At 33.3% G+C, this 23824-nt stretch overlaps 2 protein-coding genes and 1 pseudogene across 2 annotated transcripts; 1 reads left to right on the top strand and 2 right to left on the bottom strand.

Annotated features, from left to right (window-relative positions):
* Positions 1-5663: 5663 nt before the first annotated feature.
* Positions 5664-13148, top strand: LOC100249521 (uncharacterized). Its single transcript, XM_002270841.5, has 5 exons — positions 5664-5820; positions 9650-9779; positions 11198-11291; positions 12593-12673; positions 12774-13148. Exons 1-5 carry the CDS (start codon positions 5787-5789, stop codon positions 12909-12911), a joined length of 477 nt encoding a protein of 158 aa, XP_002270877.1. The 5' UTR covers positions 5664-5786; the 3' UTR covers positions 12912-13148.
* A 1333-nt stretch (positions 13149-14481) lies between these two features.
* Positions 14482-18756, bottom strand: LOC100256379 (CYP enzymes assisting alcohol dehydrogenase-like; annotated as a pseudogene).
* A 1415-nt stretch (positions 18757-20171) lies between these two features.
* LOC100251224 (uncharacterized protein At1g28695) lies at positions 20172-23203 on the bottom strand. Its single transcript, XM_002270344.5, has 3 exons — positions 22994-23203; positions 22492-22869; positions 20172-20786 (listed from the first exon to the last, which is right to left on the bottom strand). The coding sequence occupies exons 1-3, from the start codon at positions 23144-23146 to the stop codon at positions 20292-20294; spliced, it is 1026 nt and encodes a 341-aa protein (XP_002270380.2). The 5' UTR covers positions 23147-23203; the 3' UTR covers positions 20172-20291.
* Positions 23204-23824: the final 621 nt, after the last annotated feature.

Here is a 23824-nt window from a genome sequence, read left to right on the forward strand (position 1 = left end):
CTTTCCTCTTTGTTTATTGTTTTTTCTCTATAATAAATTAGAACTGCTGGCCTTTAGCAAGAGGACGGAGCAACCAAAGGCGAAAGCTTGGAGTTTAGCTGCTGGGTTTTTCGAAAATTTAAGAGTGACCGACTTCTTCCTATTCCAAAGGCTCATCTTCTCTACTCACAAAGTAAGCTATGTTTGGTGGCCAAGAAAATTAAGGGAGGAAAATGATAAAAGAAGAAAAAACTTTTAACGACTTTCCATTGTGTGAGATGAGAGAAAACTACTATTCTAATTTTGAAAGGTTATCTTATTAATGAAAAAAAGGAAATAAAACTTTATAATAATCCATTTTCCTTTTGTGAATCTCTAATAATAATTGGGTATTGTTTGGCAGCCAATTCAAATAATATTCTAGATTTTTAAAAGCAGGGATATAATCCATGCATAAAAAACTTCTGGTTTTTGGCTAATTCACTAAATATCAAAATTTCGTTTTCACCGTTTTTCAATTTTGTTTTCCAAAAGTTATGTTTTCAATAAATCCAATTTAATAAGACCCATTAATTTTTATATTATACCAAACATGTTTCGCAATTTTTTGTATTTAAAGCCCAATTTATATCTCCATATAAACCTATGATGGGTTTAGGGCTAGAGATAGTGATATATACATGTTCAATTGAATAAATCCCCCTTTTGCTTTATTGTCTTCTTCCTCGAGAGGTTGCCTATACTACCTTATGCAAGATTGTGATATGAGTCATCATGGTAGACGACTAGTGATTATCAAGATCTTCCTTTCATCATCAGCAATCAGACATAGGAACATTCAAGTCTAGGTATTTTCTAAAAACCTTAAAAGATTTAAAAGTTTAAATTTCTACTGTATATTTCATAGCCCTTTCTCTCCAAAACCAACATCTTGAATCTATCAACGTCACCGTTGATTTAAGAGCTCAATGATCTTACCAAGAATGACACTTTGAAATTAGTTTCCTCTCGACCTCATCAAAATCTTGTCAAATATCAATGGGTATTCCTTGTATATCACCATCTGGATGTCCATATTGTAAGATAAAAAGCCGGTCGAGTTGCTAAGGGCACTAATAACCTAAGTTTAATTACCATGATACTTTTAATGTAGTAATTAAGCTAACTATCATTTCTTTTGCCTTGAGTAATGGTTGACTGCTTTGTCAAATAGATGTCAAAATACTTTCTTATGTTGCACTCCTCGTGAGAAAGTTTACATGTTGCAATCTCTTGGCTTTATTGATCAATCTCTCCCAAACCATGTTTGTTAGCTTTAGAAGGTAATATATGGGCTCAAACAAGTGTCTCATGCTTGGTACAACGAGTTGAAGGAGTTCTTCATCTCCAATAGGTTTCAAAACTACAAATCTAATGCCTCTTTATTTGCTTATAGTGTCTATGGCTCATTAATGTATTTCCTTGTGTATATAGATTATCTTCTTGTTATAGGTAGCAACTTGATGCAATTTCAATAGCTTATAAATGCCCTCTCTAATTGATTCATTCAAAGATCATTGCAACTTGCATTACTTCTTGGGCATCAAAGTATTGCCCATATTGTTTGGTCTCTTTCTCACACAACATAAGTGTTAGGAATTTGAGGCTAATCCAAACTATGGTAATCACCCTAGAGGGGGGGTAAATAGGGTGATGGTCTCTTTTTCACAAATTTAAACTATGCAAAAATAAGAGACAATTATATGCAAATATATAATAAACAAAATAAACACAATTGCATATAATTTAAAAGAGTTAGGGAAGAGAGAGTGCAAACACGAGAGTTTATAATGGTTCGACACTTCCTTGCCTACGTCCACTCTCCTCAACCTCTTAACCGAGTAAGGGTTCCACTATCTTGAAGCTTCAACCAAACTTCCAATCTCTTTACAATTGGATTATGGTTCCAATTCACCCTCTTGGACTTTTGGCTCTAAGTACCCTTTACACTTCTTCAAGAGATATCACTCTCTTGAATAACCTCTCAAGTGATACCCCTCACTTGAGAAAATTCCTCACAAAGATATACAAATAATGATCTCTTAAAATCCTAGTAATAAAACTTTAGGTACAAAGATACAAGAAAAACTAGGATTGAATGGTGCACTAAAGATATGCAAGTTATGAAACAATGGTGCACTAAAAAACACTCTTCCAAGGCTCAAATATAATCAAGAATGATTTGGGAAGGTTTTGCTCATGAAACAATGAAGATTGGAGCCTTTTTATAGAAGAAAAAAGCCAAACTAGCCGTTGGGGGTTTAACTGGTCGAGCTAGGGGTCGACCGGTTGACTAGTCGTTAGGAAAAGTGACCGTTGGGCCTCAACCGGACCTCAACCGGTCCTCAACTGGACCTCAACCGGACCTCTACCGGATCTCAACCGGTTGAGGTTCAACCTTAACCGGGAAGAGAAGGCCACTGGGAGACAGAGAAACTTTTTGGCCTCCCTCAATCGGTCCTCGACCAGACGAGCACAACCGGTCGACCAGTTGAACTGGTTGAGCCATTTTTTTTGGCTCAACACTCAACCCTTTTCAACTTAACACCTTTAACACAAGTTTGAAAATCATTTAACACATGCTTTTAGTTGAAAACATGAAATCATCCAATTCTTAAGATATTTAAAACAATATTACTCTTGGATGATTTTGGTGCATAAATAAAGAATGAAATGCATGAAAGTCCTAGTGCACCAACAACTTTACAAAGAGATCTTAAGAAGCTTTGGTCTTGAAAAACTCTTCTCTTTGAGGTGGTCTTCTTCTTTATGATTTCTCCTTGGCTTGATTTGTCTTTGGATTGCCACTTTGGAAGTTGTCTTGCCTAATCACACTTGAAATATGATCATTAGTTCTAAACCTTGTTTTGTTATCATCAAAATCAAGATTAACCAAACCTTGGTTTCACAATAAGTACATAAGGGGTCTCTTAAGTAGCACCAAAATGGATGGAGTCAAAGAAGTCCTCACACCAATGACAATCACTAAGCCTCTTGTTCTTAATGAGAACTTCTCTTTTGTTGATGCCAAAGATTACTAGTAAGTAATTGGTTCTCTCTAGCCTTTATCACTTACCTGTCTAGGTATTTTGTTCATTATTGACAAGTGACACAATTTATGCATGATTTGACTCAATTTCATTAGACAACTGCAAAACAACTTCTTATTACTTGAATAACACATTTCATTATGATTTAAATCTCAAGAGAAATCAACCTTTATCTCTTCATGCATTCTTTGATGTTGATTAGGCTGATAATTATCATGATTAAATTTCAATAACTACCTATATTGTATACTTAGATGGTAATTCCATCTCATGGTCATCTTGAAAGAAAACGATGGTTGTGAGGTCCTCCATAGAAGTTGAGTCCTGCAATGTTGCCTTTACCATTATGGAATTAGCATAGGTTCTATCCTTTCTTCATGAGCTCACTGTTAAGGTTCCCTTACCTTTCATCTATTGTGATAATGTTGGATCTATGTGTCTTTGTGCTAACTCGATATTTCACTTTTGTATGAAGCATATTGTAATCAATTTTCATTTTGTTTGGGACAAGTTTGCTAATGGACAATTTAAAGTCTCATGTCTCCATGCACGATTAGCTTGCTTACCTAAACCAAACCACTCTCTAAACAACATCATCAACTTCTCAGGTCCAAAATTGGTGTCTCTAATGGGAGCACTTTCTTGTGGGGGAGAGAATCGACTTAACAATTTGAATCCAAAATTATCAATCAATGATTCACCACGACAACTAGTTGTAACTAATCTTATGATTATGGATAATCTCTTTTGAATTCTTATAACTTAATTGTATCCTAAAATCTCTATTTGTGATTGAAACTTGTTTATAGCTTGTGAAAGTGCATATATTGGTATCTCACGCCTATAAATGAGTTGAGCCATTTTTCAAATTCCATGCGCAACTTAGTTTATGTCTCCCACCATGTAAAAGGTCATCTTCATCAAAGCATCACACTCTTGAGCTCATCTTCCTTTATAGAATCTCAATTAGGCGTATACTTCTCAATTGTATCAGATATTATCTCACTTCTTAATTGTGGCGAATAATGTCTCAATTCATTTTTTTCGACAAGGAAAGATTTATCCTTTGATTTTTTTTTTTTTTACTTATCTTTATCTTATTAGATAATATGGTCTGTTCTCATATATATATATATAGATATTCAATTTTATATTTAATTTCTTTGGGCTTTATTCTAAAATTAAATATGTTAAATATGATTACATATATTATTTAATAAAAAATAATATTCATAAATTTCAACCTAAAAATTGACTAATAAAAGTTATAATAAAAACTTAGTTTAAAAATTGATAGAAAGATGACATAATTAATACATGTTTTTATGTTATAACTTTTACCTTAAGATTAACTTGTATATAAAAATAAAATTGGTTAATATATCTCATCACTTATTTTATCTTATATTTGGTTAAATATATGATAAGATCCATTACCAACTAAATATAGGATATAATATATTATTTCTTCTTTATCTTACATTTAGTTAACCAAATATAGCCTAGAAGATTGAAACCCTAATCTCCTATTAATTGTAAATAACAAAGTTATTCTACATCAATTTTGAATACGAGAAACACATCTTTCCTAATGATATGATTCCAAATTGTTTTACAATGAAAAACTTTGGAGTTCTTTTTATTCACCTATACTTGGAGGAGAGTTTTAATATGCCTTGTAACTAAGGTTATAAGAGGATTTTTTGACTTCCACTCCTTTCTCTAATTTCTTAGAGATTTTTTTTTGTTTCAAATATACTTTAAATTTTAATTTTAATTTTTAAAGATAGAAAATTAGGATAAATTTGGAAGAAAAAAAAACATGAAAACATGTTTGTCAATAGAAAAAATAGACAATGATTTTTTATTTTTAAGAATAGAAAATATATTTGTTTGAGAACTATTTTTTATAATAGTTTTATGTTCTCTAGAACTTATAAAAAAAACGTTTGGCAACTAAAATCTATTTTCTGTTTTCTATTCTTAAGAACAAAAAATATAGTCTTTTCAGAGAACATCTTTTAATCGTTTTCTATTGTTTTAACTTGTTTTCTAAGAACTGTTTTATGAAATAATTATACAAATATATAAAGTAATTAAAAATAAAATACTAGATATAAAAATTATTTTCAAAACATATTTAAAATTATTAAGAATAAGTTAAAAAAATTTTAGATTTCCAAACAAACTTTTGTTATGCAAAATTCAAAGAATAGTTTTTAAAAACTATTTTTTAGAGTTATTTTTTAAAACAATTGCTAAACATACCCGTAGAGTTTTTGGGAACATATTTTAGTAAACAGGTCTCCAAGAGCATGGTAAAGTTCATGGATGCATATACCAAGTTGCTTTTACTTGTTTTAAGGATTATTTAAAGAAATAATTATATCAAGCATAGTAATTTTCAATATGAGAATGATTGAAAATAAAATAATATAAAAAATATAGAAAATAACTTAAAAAAATATTTTAAGTTATTAAATAAAATTCTATTTTACAAAACATTATTAGTTTAAAAAACAATTCTTAAATACTGTTTTTTAATTCCAAAATCCATGATATTTAATTTTTTATTTAATTTTTTTATTTGGAGATGCGCATGATATGGTAAGTATTTCCAGGTAAGGGGATATTTACGGAAACAAACTCCATCACAACCCACGTCTCCTTTCTCTTTGCTTCCCATTTCTCAGCTTTCTCTCTCTAAAATTCTCTCTCATGGCGGCTTCTTTGGCTTCCGTTCCAATCTCAGGTATATCTCCAGATTTTTTCTTAGGCTGTTTTCTGTTCGGTTGCTGAGAAAATGTCAGAAAAATCAAAGAAAGAAAATATCTTTTGTTTGGTTGCTGAGAAAATGCGAGAAAAATAACAGAAATTACATACCTGCCATTCATTATTTGGAAACCAAGAAATCAGAAACCTCCACTCTGCTAGGCCTACTACAACTCTTTTGGCTTCGCTCAAGTGATTTTTCCCTCCTTATATTTTCCTCACCTTTCTCAGCAACCAAACTGTAGCCCTGTTTTGATTTAATTAAGCATATGAAAAATCTAATATTAAAGCCGATTCATATTGCATGGATCTATGATGCCTTGTAGCATGTAAGGCAAGATGAGAATCCTGAGTGCTGCTGCGCAAGGTGAAATCAGGTGTAGATGTATGTGTTGATTGTAGTGACAGTTAATTCAAAAATGTTGCCTCATGGAAAAACATTGTGGGTGGGCCAATTTATGCGTCAAGTTTGTTCTCTGTTACTTCGTGGTTCATGGAATTCTTAATTTTTCTTGGTGAAGGAATAGAATATATCCATCTGGGTTGTCATCTTGCATGAAACCCATCTGGTATTTGATAGTGGTTCAAAATTTCAGGTGTGGAAACTTAGAACTTAATTATTCAATTATGTCGATTTAAGCTCAATACTGGATTTTAGATGTTAAGCAAAAGTGTTAATGAGAATTGTTGATAAATGGATTTGCAGGGTAGGTTGATAAATGGGATATCTCCCTTTGCTAATACTTTTATATAATTGCAAATCCCTTTTTCTCTAACCATCCAAAGCACCTTGTGGGATGGTGATCTAGCAGTAGTGTGTGGCAAAGTAGCTTTGTGGTCTCTTTCATTAGGAACCATACAGTTTTTGGTACATCACATTTATACATTTGTGATTCAAAAGGTGTTTCATTTATCTGTAGCTTTGTTTGTATCTCTCATTTGATATTAGGTAAAGCAAACCTTAGTTTCTGTTTCCTTGGTATTAAACTTTTTTTTCCACCTTTTGCAATCACAAAAAGGAGATGTGACAATTATAATGAATTAGAATCATTGGCGTTTAGCAAGAGGGCGGAGCAACCAAAGTAAAAATCTTGGAGTTTAGCTGCTAAGGTTTTCTAAGATTCAATTGTATAAAATGTGTTTTTACAAAACTTTATACAAAATTACTTAATTAGATCTCATTATTCATTTATTTCAAAAATCTTATCCACTTTACAATGGAATTCTTTTTATATGTAATTTTTTTTTGTCTTTTTTGCGTGATATTACTTGCATATGAAAATTTTTTACATATATTATTATATTGTAGATATTTGAATTGTCTCATAATAGGTATGCTACCTTGGTAGCTAAAAAAATTAAGGGAGCAAAAGGAAAAGGAACTGCAATTTTAGGTCTAAGATTTTTCATTATTTCAGATCTGAGAAAACTAATAAAACTAGATCCATTGCTCTAATATGTCTGACACCACAATTCCGATAATCACACATTTTAAAAATAAGATTTTGTTAATAAAAGAAAGAAAAACTTAACTTAAAATGTTTATAATGATGTAATAACAACTAGATTTTCTTCTTTGTACATTTCTAATAAGATGATTAATTTTTAGAAAATCATAATGTATGGTTTTATTTTATTTTTTTATTGTTAATCTCAAAGATTTAAATTTAAAATTTTGCTTTTTGGAGATACATTATTCAGTAATTGTTACTAAGAATTGGGGTATTTATGGAAAAGAACTCATTTATAACCCACTTTGCCTCTCCATTTCTTTCCCATTTCTGAGCTTTCTCTCTCTAAACTCTCTCATGGCGACCTCTTTGGCTTCCTTTGCAAACTCAGGTATATCTCAAATTTTAAGGGAGGTTTATCTTAAATGTTTAGGGTATTTTTTAGGTTGTTTTCTATTTGGTTTCTAAGGGAATGAGAGAAAAATCAAAGAAATTGAATCTCTTCCAAATATATATTTTTCATTATTTGGAAGCTAAGAAATTAGAGAACTTAACTCGGCTAAGCCTAGTACAAATGTTTAGTTTAATCCAAGTGATATTTCTTGTTTTCCTAAAAAAATTCCTTTCTTTTCTTTTCCTTGGTTTTGTTCTTTGCTACCAAATGGAGATTCCCCTATATACATATGTATGTATGCTTGTGTGTGGTTTCTATTTTTTTTATTGGAAACGACACAGAGATATATTGATAGATAAAAAGTAGTACAAAAAGAAGGATAAGAAATCCTCCTGCCAAAGAAAACTAAATTACAAGAAATTACATTGTAAAACAAGCAAACTCTCTATAAAGGACCATTCCTTATGGAGTACACACCGCTAACCAATCAAGTTGTAACACATTAAGGGGAGTCCCTTTAAAAACCTTGGAACAGAAAGCCCAAAGTGTGTGTGGTTTCATTTGGAAGAGTTTCTGTTTTCACAAAGGATTATGTGAGAACTTTACTAATCCCATTTTTTGATTTTTTGATTTTTTTTTTTTAAATTTTTGGAATTAAGGATATGAAAATTCAACATTAAAGCCAATTCATTTTGCATGATCTATGATGTGTTGTAGCATGTAAGGTTGGGAGAGTAGATGCAAATCCTGAATTCTCTTGAAGGGGAAATCAGGGTGTAGATGTATGTGTTAGTGCCAGAGTAATAGGTACATTGAAACACTCGTTCTACCATATCTTATGAGTTGTAGTTTTTGATTGTATTGGGCACCTAATACACAATATTTTGTGATGGCAAACCATTATGGTAAGGGCTAAAATGGAATTTCAGTCCATGTTATGTGTTAACTTTGTTTTCTTTTACTTTGGGACTTTTGTATTCTTAATTTTTCTCATATTTTAGTAGTAACTTTTGCTTATCTCAGCATTTCTCATGAAAGTGAGTTTTATTTGTCTACTGACTTGAATGATACTTTACATTAGCAGGTCAGATATAGATATCTTGGATTGTGATTTGGTGTTATGTCCTTTATGATTGATCAGATTCTTATAAGAAAGGTTATAGGGGTATATTCAAAGCTGAATGAGGAAGAAAAATAAAAAAAATGGAATCGGATGCCCTTGATTTTGAAGTAGAAGTTCCAAATCTTCAACTTATAATGAGGCCTCATATATTTGTTTAATTTATGAGGTGGCAGAGGTGCCTGTTTCAAACATGAGATGATTCCACAGTGTTTGGCCTTGTAAATTGTGTTGTGGAGCTTTAGTTACTTAAAGCCTTATGATTGTGCTTCAAGGCATTTATCTCAAGCTCACCTCAAAATGAGCCTAGAGTTGTAAGTCTCAAAATTGTTTAAAACTATTCCTTTCTCTGAGACTGTTGAGAACTGTTCTTGTAAAATTTGGAATTGATGCACATGGTCTATGCATACAAGTGTAAGGTTCCTTGACATACTTCATTAATGTTGCCTATTTTTCGTGGTTATTTAAAAGAAAAATTAATGGAGTGCTGTTGTTGGAAAGTTTCTGTTGTATTGCACTTCATTTGCCTTTAGGGTGTAAAAGAAGGGAATTGGATAGTTGGAGACAATTTAACCAACCATGTTGCCTTTTCCTAAATTTTGTGATATATAAACCCACATCTGGAAATGGACCTCCATTCAACCAGTATACTTGAGTCCTGGTATCATATATTTTAAATGAAACTCAGATTTGATCTAGCTTTTTCTTTTTCTTTTTCTTTTTCTTTTTCTTTTTGAAAAGCATTTTAGAACTGTTTTATGTGAGATCTTTTCTATTTACTACATTGTTGATACATCTATATGATGGTTTGTATATCATGATAACTGCTTTTGTTTGGATATAGGTGGATCTCATTTGAAGGCACGTGAACTTTGGTCCACAAAGCCCAATTCATTTGGGAAAACACCAAGGCTGATGATTCAAAGGAAATCGAACAGAAATGTCCGCAAGTTATCTGTTTGTGCAGAGCACAAGTATGACATGTTGAACTCCATTTGTGTTAAAACATTCCTTGATAAGTCTCCTTGTTTATGAATTTCAAAAAGAATGAAAATGTTGTCTATGAGTTAGGAGATGGAATTAGAGGATGCTGTTGTATAAGGAGAGTAATCTACATATCACTTTGAATTTATTTGTTTTGAAAGTTTGAGTTTTGGCAAAAGGAAACTATTATGAAACAAAAAAAAAAAAAAAAAAAAAAACTTTGGAACACTAACACATTCACTAGAATTTTCAAGCATTGCTCCACCTCTAGCAAGCACCAACCTCCATTGGATGCCGGTTCTCCTTAGTTTGTATTGATTTTGTGAACTGGACTAAATGCTTTTTCTTTTATTTATTTTTTATTTTTTTGCAATTAAGTAATTTAGTATCCATTTGAATACACTTACTGTCTTATATTTTTTAAAAACAGAAAATAGTAGTAACTTCTATATATGTAATCTTTTATCACCTCAGATTTTTAAAATTTCAAAAGTAATTTTTAAGGGTATAAGTTAAGTCTATACTTTTTGTGTGAGCGTTTCTATTTTTTATATAATATTTCTATTTTTAATTGACGAGTCTTCTTGTAAGTAAACTGTGGAATGGAAACCTGAATGAATTTCTATTATGATTCTTTGATTTCTATGCATCACCCTTCCGTTCCTTTTTAATAACCAAATAAGACTGTTTTTGGATGGAATTAATGGTGGAACACCTTCTATCCTGTTAAGGGTGGGAGGTAAAAGGAAGATACTCTTTTTGCTTTTTCCAATTGTATTTCCTTTTATTACTTAACCACTATTACTGGGGAAGTTGAGTTGTTGTTGCTAAAATTTATATAAGGCTCCTTGTAAAGATATGATGTTTGAAAACCCATTGTAGGGCCAATAAGGAGTTGCTTTGACACTTGGAAAGATTTGTAAAATTGTACATTGTTGTCTTTGTTGTCTAGAAGGTGAGGAATAGAAAATCTTTGATAATGAGGGGATACCTAGGGAAAAATAACAACTTGAAAGTTATTTTAGCTTATATGTTTTTTACGAACAAGGGTAGACTTGAAGAGATCCCTTATCATTTGACGGGATTTGAAAATATCAAATTGTGGTTGACTAGAATAACATCACACATAATTATGTGTTTTAAAGAGGATCTTTTCAATTTTTGGTTGCATATTGGCTGAGATGATTTATTGATTGTACACTTCTATAACTGTTGGGAGTTGATGTGTGTGGGTTTTGTGTTAAAGGTGGAAGGTAAAATTTATTGTTCTATATGTAAATGAAGCTGGTTCTTACTACCTCTCATGCTTAGCATTTGCTTGCTCTGTTTAAAAATTGGAGACCTTATTTATCTGTCATTTGATGGATTGTGCAGTGCTCATCCTTTTCTTTTCATTTGATGTATGTAGTGGTGGTAATAAAGGTGGAGGTGGTGATTTTGTTGCTGGTTTCCTTCTCGGAGGTGCAGTGTTTGGAACTTTAGCATATGTGTTTGCTCCACAGGTTAGTTATACATTTCCTTGCATCTTTATTATTTATGTTCTGTAATTAATACTCCAGCAATTCCCGTGTGCAAGTATATATTTGGCAGTCTGGTTGAGGACTGTAGGTCAACGAACTGCTTCCTCTTATATCTGTAATATGAAAAGGTATCCACATTGAGCATGACTTATTTTTTTTTGATAAGTGTAAATTTATTAGAGTAAAAATGCAGTATACATGATGTATACAAAGCAACCAAAAAGAAGCTCAGAAACACAAAAACCAGCAACCGCACCCTACTAAGAGCCCACAAACTCTAAGCATGACTTATTATAAAATTGCAACCAAACAACCAAACAAACCATGGTCAAGTGAAGTTTTGCATGGCACAATCAAGCAAGGATAGTCAATATTGATAATTTCTAAAATAAATGATGTCCAATTGAACATTTTTAAGGAGAGCAAATTAGTAGTTTCCTATTTATGTGCCAAGGAACAATGATTTTCATTATGAAAATATGAGAAAATACGAGAAAATACTAGATCATTCACCTGCCTTATTTTTGCATCTTCTTCTATAATTTTTTTTCTCTGATTTACCCTACTCAATGCTTTGAATTGCGGTTGTAAGGAGTCCTTTGTGATGCAGCTCTATAATTGAGTGTGAAAGCCAACAATCAATAATTTGATCACAGTGCATAATTCTGTTCTGATTTATGTATTTACCTGGAGTCCATAACTCAATTGAATGACTTGTTTGTGCTTTACATGGTATTTTAAGGTAATGATCTGTTAGTCAAAACAGTGGTGGTAAAGAAAATTTGACCTGTCGAATGGATAATATGATCTTTTGAATTTTATGAAATGCTCAGAGTACAAACTTTACCATCTTTTGTGCTTGTGGCACCCATTTGCTATATTGACTCCATTCACAATGATCAATTTGTGCATAAAATTATGTGTAGAGGACAATCCAGCAATTCAATATACACAGAATGTTCAAGAAAGTGATTGGTAGTTTGAAAAATTGCTTCTTCGTTGATAATTGTTGTCTATGTCTATTGCTCTCTGCATTCCATCTATTTCCAAATGCCTGTGTCCATAATGATCCACTTTTGCAACCCGATCTTAAAGTTGCTTGCATGCATAATCCAGTATATTGTTGTGACATCAGGGGCAACTGGAACTTGCATGAGAAAGCATGTTATTTCCCTCATCCTTTGTGCTTGAATCTTGTTCACTCTCTGTCATATTCCTCTTTGGGTTTTGGTTTATGCTGTGTGGGGTTTGATCCTGGTTTGCTCTGTTCTCTGACCATTCAGATTAGAAGATCCCTGCTGAATGAAGATGAATATGGGTTTCGAAGAGCAAAACGACCAATGTATTATGATGAAGGCTTAGAGGTGATTTGAATACTATTAGATTCTGAATGCATCTTTTCCTACTAATTGAAGTTTGCATTTACTTTCCTTTATTTATTTATCTTCCTTTTTGGCAAAGCAGAAGACCAGGCAGACGTTAAATGCAAAAATAAGCCAACTCAATTCTGCCATTGACAATGTATCTTCACGCTTGAGAGGCGGTAATAGTTCACCTTCAGTACCTATTGAAACCGATCCTGAAGTCGAAGCTACAATGTGAGATTTTCTTCTGTTTGCTAATGTCTTCAGCTTGTTTGAGTTTCAAATCAACTGGTTAAATCTTGATATGGACAATGAATTTTGAACTTTGAAAGATCACATAGTGCTGTAAATTGAATCTGCAACAATGTGTTCTTGTCATTAATTTGCTTGGAGGTTGTTTTCTTAAGTTTTGTCTACAAATTTTCAGTGCAATAGTCAGCATATTTGAAGCTGCATAAACAGATTGTTCCTTTTATTTTTCTTCTTGATTATATTAGCTGTTTGGTTAACCATACTAGTAGTCTTTTAGTGATAGTCTGCATATTTGAAGCTGCATAAACAGATCGTTCCTTTTCTTTTCCTTGTCAATTATATTAGAGGTCTGGTTAACCATACTGGTAGTCTCTTATTCATATTCTTTGTCTTCCACTGAGCAACCCTTGAGAAACAGCTTCGAATGTTTCAATTCTGTAACAGAAATATTGCTGTCTAAAGTCAGGAAGCCTTGCTAATATGGATGGTCATGATTGATCTCTCATCCGATTAAAATAAGCTTTAAACCCAAAGGCAATTGAGAAACTTCATTATCTTCTCCTTTTGCCTGTCATACCTGGGAAGAGACAAGTTACAGTCATCTATATCATCAATTGAATCGATACACTACTCTAAAAAAGGTATTTACTCAAGTTAGTTCTTAAGCGTGGATTGCCATCATCTAGGCACACTTGAACTGAGTCCTGAACTGTGTAAAAGACCAATTTTCTCTATTTCACATAGCACCTTAAATTTCATAAGCCTTAGATCGCTTATTTTCTCCTCGGTCTAGATTTGAGAAAGGAAGAATCATCAAGAACTGTAAGTAATTCTACTGAATGACAATTGCAGATAGGATGTCGATTGTTAGTTAAGCATTCCTGACTACATCAGGGGTAGATGTGGTATTCCCTTCCATCAATTGCCATAACAAGTAGATGCCCTTTGTGTAGTTTGAAATCCTTTTATGATGACACTTATCTAATCAATCGACACCATTAGCTTGATGAATACATTTCCCTTCATTTTTTAAGCTTCTGTATAATTTCATGTTGTGAAAGTCTGAATGATATGAATATGAATAGAATTATGAACTGACTTGACTTGCAAAGAGTTCTATCTTGAAGTTTGCTAGCTCTTCTGATTGAATGCTTGTACTTGCTGGCTGTTGTAGAATACATATAATAACTGCTCCAAAAACTCATATAGGAACTTTCTTATTAAGACAATACACATAGTATAGTTGTTGCTGAGATCAATTAAATCATGATTAGAGCCTTTACACAATCTGGGTCCTTCAAAAGCTCGTATGCTTTAGTCATATCTTCCAATTGAACCTCATGAGTCAAAAGTTCATCAAGTTAAATTTCCTGTGGGAGAGAAGAAACCTAATTAGAGTTCAAATGAAATAGGTCTTTTAAACAGCACTCTCTTAGCTGTTAGTGTGAAAGATTATTTAATACTCTTAAGGGTTTTCAGTAACACTAAACCAGATACCTAGAAATTCAGGATACTTGGAACAGGTTTCCTAGGTGGTTTGATGAGTTAAAAAACGTTCACCATATGGAACTTGCCTTGTTTATGCATTTTTCAACTATAACAGGAATGCCTGATTGGACTTTGATCCCTCCAAAGATGGATCCTTTCATTGTTCTCCCAGCAATGAGGGTCATGAAATCAATCTGTACAGGCGCGTTCTTTCCTGCACCAACTACAGTCAACATCCCTTTCCCCTGATCTCCCATGCAACCATCATAGAAGAAAACCTTATTAGTATTGTTTCCAAGTTATTCTGCATGGAATATAGATTTGATTCATGTGAATCTAGAGACATACCGCTTTTGTTGCTTGAAGAGCTTCATTGATCAAATTCATATATCCAGTGCATTCAAAACTATAGTCCACACCCTCTCCTTCTGTCAACTCTTTAACCAGTTGTGAGATGGTCTTATCAGATTCACTAGGGTTTATGAAATCAGTCATTCCAAAAGCTTTTCCCAGTTCACGTTTCCTTTCAATTATGTCAATCCCAATTATTCTGGTTGCCCCTTGAATCCGAGCCCCTACTAGCACCTGCAGTTACAATCATATCAAAACATATAATGTCAATGAAGTAAACAATGTGAAGTTATGTGAGCTTTGCTGCCATGAAAGTCTTGAAACATTTAGTTCTTTTTCCTTATGCTGAATAGATTTCATTATTTGAGGGTAAACCTTGAATCAGACATTCCAGACTGTAAAAAGGGCTTGACATGAAAGCAAAAGGACAATGGTGCTTCTCATGGACTCCGTTTTTAGATTTTATAGGAATCTCACAGTATCGAGATTGTCTTTGGCGCTATAGAGAGTATGTACCCCTAATCCAACAGGACCAAGACCCTGAACCGCGATGCTTGAGCCCTTCTCAACCTTGGCCTCCTTCCAAGCTGCCCCATAACCAGTTGAGAAGCCACAAGAGATGAAGCTAGCATCAGCCATAGAAGCCCTGGGATCAATCTTGACAAGGTAGTTGGCAGTGGCAACCATGTACTCAGTCCATGTAGAGCAGCTAGACAAATGGTAGAGAGCCTTTGCCCTTTGGCAGACATTCTTGAGGTGCCATCAGGCATTAGCCCATTGTGAATTAGTGGGTGTTTTCTGCATAGATTGCTACTTCCTGATAGACAATTCTCACATTCTCCACATACTCCTACATAGGTTGGGATCACAAGGTCCCCTTCCTTCAAGCTTGTTACATCTTCTCCCACACTCTCAACAATACTGCATTCACATTGTGTTGTTTTCTTATTCATTTGGATAGAAGAATGAGAAATTTGTGAGTTTTAGATTAGATCTTTGACGGGGTTGGTCTATAAAATCATTCTTAAAACTGGGGTTGAGCTTGAGTTTGTTTTTTTTTTTTTTTCCCCAAGAAGCTGAATCTAATCCAAATCCAATGTAAACCGAAGAACTTCATAAATGGTAAAAACATTTATTGATGGTGAAACACAAACTTTGAGTGTCATTTTGGTTCTTAGCAATTTGGAGAAATAAGGAGATTCATGTTTTTTTCTCTAAGAATATTCTTATTTAATTAAAATTTAAATATTAATATTATCCTTATTTTCAACAAAAACACTTTTAAAATAAAGTTTCCAACTTTATTATTTTTACTTTTGCATCTTCTATTACTAAATATAAAGGAATAATTACTATTTTATTGTTTTTGCTCTTGCTGCTTCTATTGCCTAATGTGTAGAGGTCAGGCCTTGTCCCAAAGAATGTTTATAATCCATCAATCATCCCCAAATTTAATCTTTTCTTATTTTTAGTTTTGCCTATTTTATTATTTTTATCCTATTTTCATTTAGTGGAATTTAAAAGAAGATCTGCAATAACTTAAAACAAGAATGAATTTTATATCTAAGGGCCAAATAATTTCATTTAAAGCTTTTATATGCAGAGTCTCTTCTGACTCTCCGAAAACAAAATGTTATTAAAAGTTATATAAAATGTTTTTTATATGCAATCTTCCCAATGTGTATATATATACATTCATAATCTTCCCAAAGACCCATTTTCAAGTTCCGTCACCTAACTTTCCAAAATCTGGTAAAACCACAACATTGACTAGTCTGTAGACTTCTTGAGAACTGCAATTGTTGCAACTGTGTCATTTTCAATTCTCCATCTCTCTCTCTTTGAGTTCAAGTCTCTCCTCTCTCTCACAGTTCAATTCTCTCTCTCTCTCACATAGTTCAACTCTCTCTCTCTGTCGCATATTCACACCTGAAACCCACAAAAATTCCAATATTCTCTCACCCGAAACCCACAAAAACTCCAATATTCTCGCTCTCTTTCTCTCTCCTCTCTCCCCATCAACTCAACTTTTCCCTCCCTCCCTCCTTTCTCTCTTTCAATCATATCTGCTTCCCCTAAAACCCACAAAAAAATCCAATCCTCTCTCTCTCTCTTAACCACATCCACATCACCTGCAATCCACAAAAATTCCATTATTCTCTCTCTCAATTCATCTCTCTGTCAGTCATATCCACTGAGCGATTGCACAGAAATTCCAATATTCTCACTATCTCTCTCAATCCATCTCTCTCTATCACTCATATCTACTTCGTGTCAGACGGAAAAAAAAAACCTATATTCTCTCTTTTTTAATCACATCTGTTGAAACAGAGCCTACTGAAGTCATATCCGTCTAAGTTAATTGGGGTTAGACAGCCTTCCTTCTTACGTTATACTTCTCAGAGCTCCTGTCCAACAAAGGAGAAGTCTGGGCAAGCTTTTTTCCTGCACAAAGGATATCCGGATAAGTGGTCCGGATACGCCCCTCTGAGACTTAAGTTAGACAAAGATAGTTTAGGCTCCTTAAAGGAGAGAGTTAGTAGGTTAACTTATGCGTGTGTGTACTTTGTTTGTGCCTTAAGAGGGTTTTTATAGTGCTGAGGAGAAAGTCACTGTAGTGCTGATTAAGCACTCTGACCTTCTTTGTAATGATGACTGTTTTGTAGGTGACAGGACAATCATTACAGTTTTAGGCGGTTGACAGGTACTGTCAGATGATAAGCCATGATGTTTGATCGTGTAGCCGCCCGTTCCTTCAACATGCTGGTGGTATGGGCTTGTGTGTGGTAATTAATTGACATGGACTTGAGGGTTGGGAGAGATCCCATCAGCTATTCCTACGTCAAACGTGAATGATTACGCATAATAGTAGGCCTTGAGGGCTTGACTAGGTGGTTCCGTTTGTTGGGGAGTCCGGTCTTTCTTGCTGTTTGTCCACATAGGGGAAGGGCCCCTTATGACCGAATGTATTGGACGTGGTCCGGATGGAAGAATCTAGACACTACTTGCTCCCACTATCCAGACAGTGGTGGGTTAGTAAGTGACACGTGGAGGGGAGCCCCCACAACATCTACTTCACATGAAACTCACAAAAAAAATATGATATTAATTTAGAATTTTTGAGAGATTAAGAAGTTGGTGAGCGATAGAAAAGTTACCCAACACCTTCATGCCCAGGAACTCTTGGAAACAAAGGCTGAGGAAAGGCACCAAAATGACACAACTCAGACTAACAAAACCAAAACAAACCAAACCAAGAGCCAAAGAGATGAACTGAATTCTAATTAGAACTTACTACTGATCCTCCTCTACAGTACACAATGTCTGTGTGGCATAGACTAGCATAGAGCACCCTAACTCTAGCCTCCAATGACCTTGGCGGATCAACTTGTATCTCCTCGATCTTCACCTGCTCCCCAAGTCCCCAACAGATAGTCGCTGCAAGACAGCAGGAGAAGAAGGTTCTATTAAACTACCAATTTGTTGAGGGCTCGCGTTACCGGGACCACTGCAATTGCTTGATGGACACGCCTCCTCAATCGAAGATGATGCTTCCTTTCTTCAACCTGCAAAAGATGTCCGAACAGGGGGTTTGAACACACCCTTCGATGGTTCTGTTAGTTTTGCTTTCTAACATTTTGATATTCTCTCTTGAGCCCTTCTCCTTAGGAATGCTTACCTTTTTTGACTGTGTGAGGGCCTTTTATAGTGCCAGGAGATTTGTCCCCTTTAATGGTGGGAAAACCTTTTGGCTTGTCATGATGGTGCTTAGATGGTGGCAGAGTTATCATTATCCTGCAGGCGGCTATCAGAGATTGTAGGAGGGATGACTTGCTGCCATCCTTATCTTTTCGCTCTGCAGGCGGTGCAGGGCAGGTGGTGGCAGGTCGCCTGAAGTGACCCAGGAAGGTCCCGTCGAGCATGCTTTTGGTAAAATGAATAATGATTGCCCGCGAGACGCGGTCATGACTCTTGTTTGAGACGCTATCCATTGAGTCCGGATAGGACATCCGGATAGGGGAGGTGTGTTAGTCCCATGGTAGTCTGAATGGAGGGTTGGACGTGCCACGTGTCGGTCCTTGTGTACATCTGGATAAGGGGTTGGGCGTGCCACGTGTCCAATGGAGGAGTGCTTTGCGAGGTTGCCACGTGTTCGTTTAGGGGTGGTCCCTACACAATTGACCTAAAAACTTAAATTGATAGACATAGAAACGAAAAGTTTGGATGGGGATTTACCCTTTGCATGTTATGACTTGGTTGGCTTGCGTGCTCATGTTTGTGAAAGAAAGAAATTGTTTTGGTGATGGCTTTGCTTGTGCGGTAGATGTTGAAGACTAACATAAAGATGCGGGAAGGGAAAACAAAAGCATATATAAATAGTGAGGGTGTAAGGCTCTAGCAGTCCAAGGAAATTTAATTTTACTTAAATTTATTGGTATTTGTGGGTTGTTTTCAAATTTTAACATTCCTTGTTTATTAAATAAAATAAAATAAAATTCCTCATTTACATGGATAGCAAAAAAAAAAATTATGCAAGTTTTTTTAGTGATTTTGTTGCTTTGTATTATTATTTTGTATTTTTAGGACAAGTGGAATAAAAATCGATTTTTAAAAATTATTTTTTAAAACAATATTTCAATATTTTAAACTTGGTCATTGAAAAAGTCAACTATGTACAACCATGGTGATCAAATAATAAATTTTTTTAATTACCTTCAACTTGGCACATCAAATTTGAACAACCATTTAAATAACAAAACTTTGACTGCATTATTCAATGGCTCTATTTTTCATTTGAAGAAAAAAATAAAATAAAATATTAAAAAATTATAAATTTATCAAATTCAAATTTATATTATTATTTATTATTTTATTTTTGAGCCCTAACGAGCTATAACATTTTAATGATAAAGTATCCATTAAAATAAGTGTTTAACAAAATATAAAAAACATTGAATTTTAAAGATCATTCTTTAATTTAGTAATTATTTACCAATTTTATAATGTTTAAAAATTAATATTATTTATCAAAATTTGACTATACAATGAATATTTATAAAAAAAATATGTTTCCATACATTCATATGAAAAAAATTACAAAATACAAACCGAGTTTATAAAATATAAATTTTAAATAGTTATGTAAACATAATTAGAGAGTTACTATTTTATAATTATTTTTACATGAATGTGTAAAAACATATTTTTTTCGTTGACCATTCAAGTACTATCTTTCAATGATATAGGTATTACTTCGATCATTTACGTATGAATACATGAAATTCTAATTATTTTTAGAGGGTTTCTATTTTATAATTATTTTTTTATGAGTGTGGAAACACATTTTTTCCTTTTAAGACTAAAATATTGTAAAAAAAAATTATTTTCTAATTTTATCATATTATATTTAAATATTAAACTTATTTATTTATATATCTAAAATTAAGATTACATTCATAAAATATCTTTCATAATAACTTTATAATTAATGAGACCTTGAGGATCACTTGAGCCATCGACATGGAAATCACCAAGAATGCATACATGCAGTATGGCTCGACCATTGAAATGTCGAAGTCTCATTGGTGGGAGAGTTCTTGAACCTTAGCCAATCATGAAGCACCACCGTCAGATCTGCCACCTTGGCATGAATGCTTCGACAACACGTGGCATGAACAGTGGTCACAACTTTAAAGTCCTTACTCTCTTTGCAAAAGCCACTAAAATAGAGGGAATCCAAAAACCTGGCTTTCACTCCCAAGTCCCTAAACACACCATCTTTCTGCATTCCATCCAAAACATCTTGTTCTTTCAGACCATTAGAGTTGTTCCTCTGAGCATACCACATCCCAAACAATTGGATGGTCTTATTGTTGGATTTGATCATGTAGAAGCCGGTGTTGATGTGGTTAGATTCTGACCATTCGTCACCATTGAAGTCATCAGTGCTAATTTGGAGATCGACGCTTTGGTTTAGGGTTAACCTCGGGAATGGGTTCCTTAACCACATTATGTCAATGTCCTGGTATAAAAAGATCAATTCATTAGTTGAGTCAATCAAGTGAAAGTTGTAGGTAAAAAGTATAATCACCAAAATTTTTGAACATTTGAGGAAAAAAAAAAAAAAAAAAGGGAGAGAGAGAGTAATAAGGTCATACCTTAAGGATTGGGTTGGATATGTGACCATTGTGAGTTTGATCAATTTAAATATATTGAATTAAAACTTTTGACTCTTAAGTGCTTACTCGAAATTGGATATGAATACATTATTTTTTAAAACTTGAGTTAAATTTAAACTCACTAAAATAGAACTTTTGAGTCTTAAATGCTCAACTAAAGTTGGATGTGGTTACATTCTTTTAAGCTTTGGTTTCAGGTTTCATATATATATATATATATATGTATAATATTGTAAAAGTATTAAATTTAGTTGGAATTAAGCTTGGGTTAATCTAACACTTGATTGAGTCAATCCTAAATTAAATTTGTATTGGAAAACACACCTCAAGTACATATTGAGAGCAAACCTTGAGCGGTAGTTCAGTTGGTTCCGCCTTGGGTTTGTTCTTTAATGATCATTAGTTTGAGTCCTCTCAGGGTCACTAGAGGTTTATCCAGGTAACATCCACGGTTTAAAAAAAAAAGATACAGAGAGCAATTTTTTTTTCTTTAAAATCGGTTGGGTTAGATGGCTCAATATTGCATGCCTAACACCTAAAGAAAAATGGTCAAAAAGATGACTTTTTTTTGGGGGGCTAGAAAATCGTATTGGCTATGACATTATTTAGAATTAAAATTCTCTGGGGTGCTAATAAAATACTTTGACTAGAAAAGGGATTAAAATGTTTTAATGAATTGGGATAGGGAAATGTATAAATAATTCAATACCACTGAAAAATGTGTAGCCTTTTTCCTTTTTATTCAAAGGATTGGTAGGTGTCATATTGACTAATTTTGTAAACCTTGGTTATACTCTCTCTCTCTCTCTCTCTCTTACCATAGAAAGAGTTATTAAAAACATTTTTTCTCTTAGTTTATTTTTGAAAATCCAACTTTACGATTTTTAATTTGAAACTTTATCACTCTTATTTTGATCATGTTGTGATTTATGTGCTTCTCGAGTGTATTTGACAAATCAATTTAATGATTTAATACAATTTAATAAATTTTGTAAATTAACTTAATAATATAAATTAAAAATAAAAATAACTTTAAGTATTGAATTAAAATAATTAACTTATTCTAAATCTCAAATTTCTTTTATTCTATTTGTCGACATCTAATAAAAGTTTCTTTCATATTCACGACTCCATATTTGCAACTCAATTTTTATTATAAACATTTTATTTCTCTATAATATTTTTAATGTGAGCATTTAATAAACAAATTTACTACTTAAGAGTACTGAAATTAAATATTAGTTATAATTAATAAAGATAAATACAAATTAAAATAATGAAGTTAATTAAATATGTCAATTTAATAATTTCGAAAAAATTTAGTTAATCCTAATGGTTAAAAGTAAAACTTAGCTAATACATTTTAAATAAAATATTTATTAATATATACATACATATATATATATATATATATATATATATATATATATATATATATATATATATATATAATTTTTGGAATTATTTAGTGACAAACATTCTTTGCTTAACTGATTGTTCAAATCAATCATCTCAAAATTAACATGCAAGATGAAGTTGTTCACTTACCGTAAAGATGAAGTTGTAGCCTTTCTTGAGTACTTCGCCAAGAAATAAGGTTCTTCTCCACATCATCTTCATGAAATCCTCAGACAAATACATCTTCTCTCCACTGAAATCCACGCCTTCGGTTTCAAGTTTATAGCAATGAAGATGAAGGAACTTGCATCGTTCGAGCGATGTTTGATCCACAGCAACCAATAGGAGGTGATCGAGCAAGCCTCGTGTGCCCTCTCCTAGCCAAAAACCGTCTAAGAAAAGATCTAGCATCGTCTTGTCCCCATCGACGTAGGCCTTATTTATCATTGCGAGTATTACAGTCTTGTCCGCCATGGAAGCTTTTGATAAAGCTCTTTCTAGCTCATTTGTATGGCTGTCCCCAGACTCCTAAACCAAGATATTAAAAATATCATTTAGGTAATGGGAGCTATATATACATACATTCTACATAATTTTCTCTGAAAATTTGTAAGAAAATTAAATTCGAAGTAGATCAAAGAAAGTTACATACCATCATCTTTGAGGTGGAGGATCTACACTGATAGTTCTGGAATGGGAAGAAAGGCTTGTTGAGGGACGGCGTCCACACGAAAACATAGAGTAAACCAAGGAACAAGAGACACAAGATGGCAAAATTGGCAGCATGATTTTTCTGGAAATTCATATTCAGTTGGTGAAGCTGTGAAAGATGAAGACTGAATTCTTCTTATTCATTCATAATTTAGTAGTCTGTAATCTGTATACAATTCTTTATTTTGCTGAATTCATTGCTGATTTATTAGTCTGTAGATGCTCTTATTTCATCTGGCTCTGCTGCATATAATGATGGTGAAGTTAGTGTGTATACAGTAGTTATTATTGCTATTTTAATAGTATGTGTACTTGCTGTCTGATATGTGTATTGGCCCTTTCTCATAGCTTACTCATGGTGCATGTTGAGTAAAGTCTCATACCTATCTTTCACTCACCTGGTATTATCGATGAAGGGATCAGCCCCAACAACGAAGTTGAGTGGTGAGGGATTGATTTCCTCAGTTCCATATTCATTCATGAGAGGAAATCATATGAAGTTATCATTTTGTTGCATATCACCCAAGACTTCTTCCAAATGTGTGAAATCATATAATATTGATATTAGGGATGACAATGGAATGGGTACTGTTCTCAAATATTCGCCTCGTTTCATCCCTAATAAGATGGATTTGGAAGAAGCATGATAGATTAGAGACAAATTTTAAAATTCTTTTCAAAACCAAGTGACTAAGTTTGGGTTCAAGTATTACCTTGTTTTGAAATATTAAAACTTAAACATAGGATAACTCTAGTCAAGAAAAATAAGAAA

Source organism: Vitis vinifera, chromosome 16 (genome assembly GCF_030704535.1).
Source record: "Vitis vinifera cultivar Pinot Noir 40024 chromosome 16, ASM3070453v1".
In the NCBI taxonomy this organism is placed as follows: Eukaryota; Viridiplantae; Streptophyta; class Magnoliopsida; order Vitales; family Vitaceae; genus Vitis; species Vitis vinifera.

What these genes read in the sequence shown, in the direction of transcription:
- LOC100249521 (XM_002270841.5), top strand. Translation starts at nt 5,787, where the DNA reads ATGGCGGCTTCTTTGGCTTCCGTTCCAATCTCAG. An exon ending in GGCTTCCGTTCCAATCTCAG is followed by an intron (nt 5,821 to 9,649) that starts GTATATCTCCAG and finishes GTTTGGATATAG; the next exon opens with GTGGATCTCATTTGAAGGCA. An exon ending in CATATGTGTTTGCTCCACAG is followed by an intron (nt 11,292 to 12,592) that starts GTTAGTTATACA and finishes CTGACCATTCAG; the next exon opens with ATTAGAAGATCCCTGCTGAA.
- LOC100251224 (XM_002270344.5), bottom strand. Translation starts at nt 23,146, where the DNA reads ATGAATTTCCAGAAAAATCATGCTGCCAATTTTGCCATCTTGTGTCTC. An exon ending in CCTCCACCTCAAAGATGATG is followed by an intron (nt 22,870 to 22,993) that starts GTATGTAACTTT and finishes ATCTTGGTTTAG; the next exon opens with GAGTCTGGGGACAGCCATAC. An exon ending in GCTACAACTTCATCTTTACG is followed by an intron (nt 20,787 to 22,491) that starts GTAAGTGAACAA and finishes TTTTTATACCAG; the next exon opens with GACATTGACATAATGTGGTT.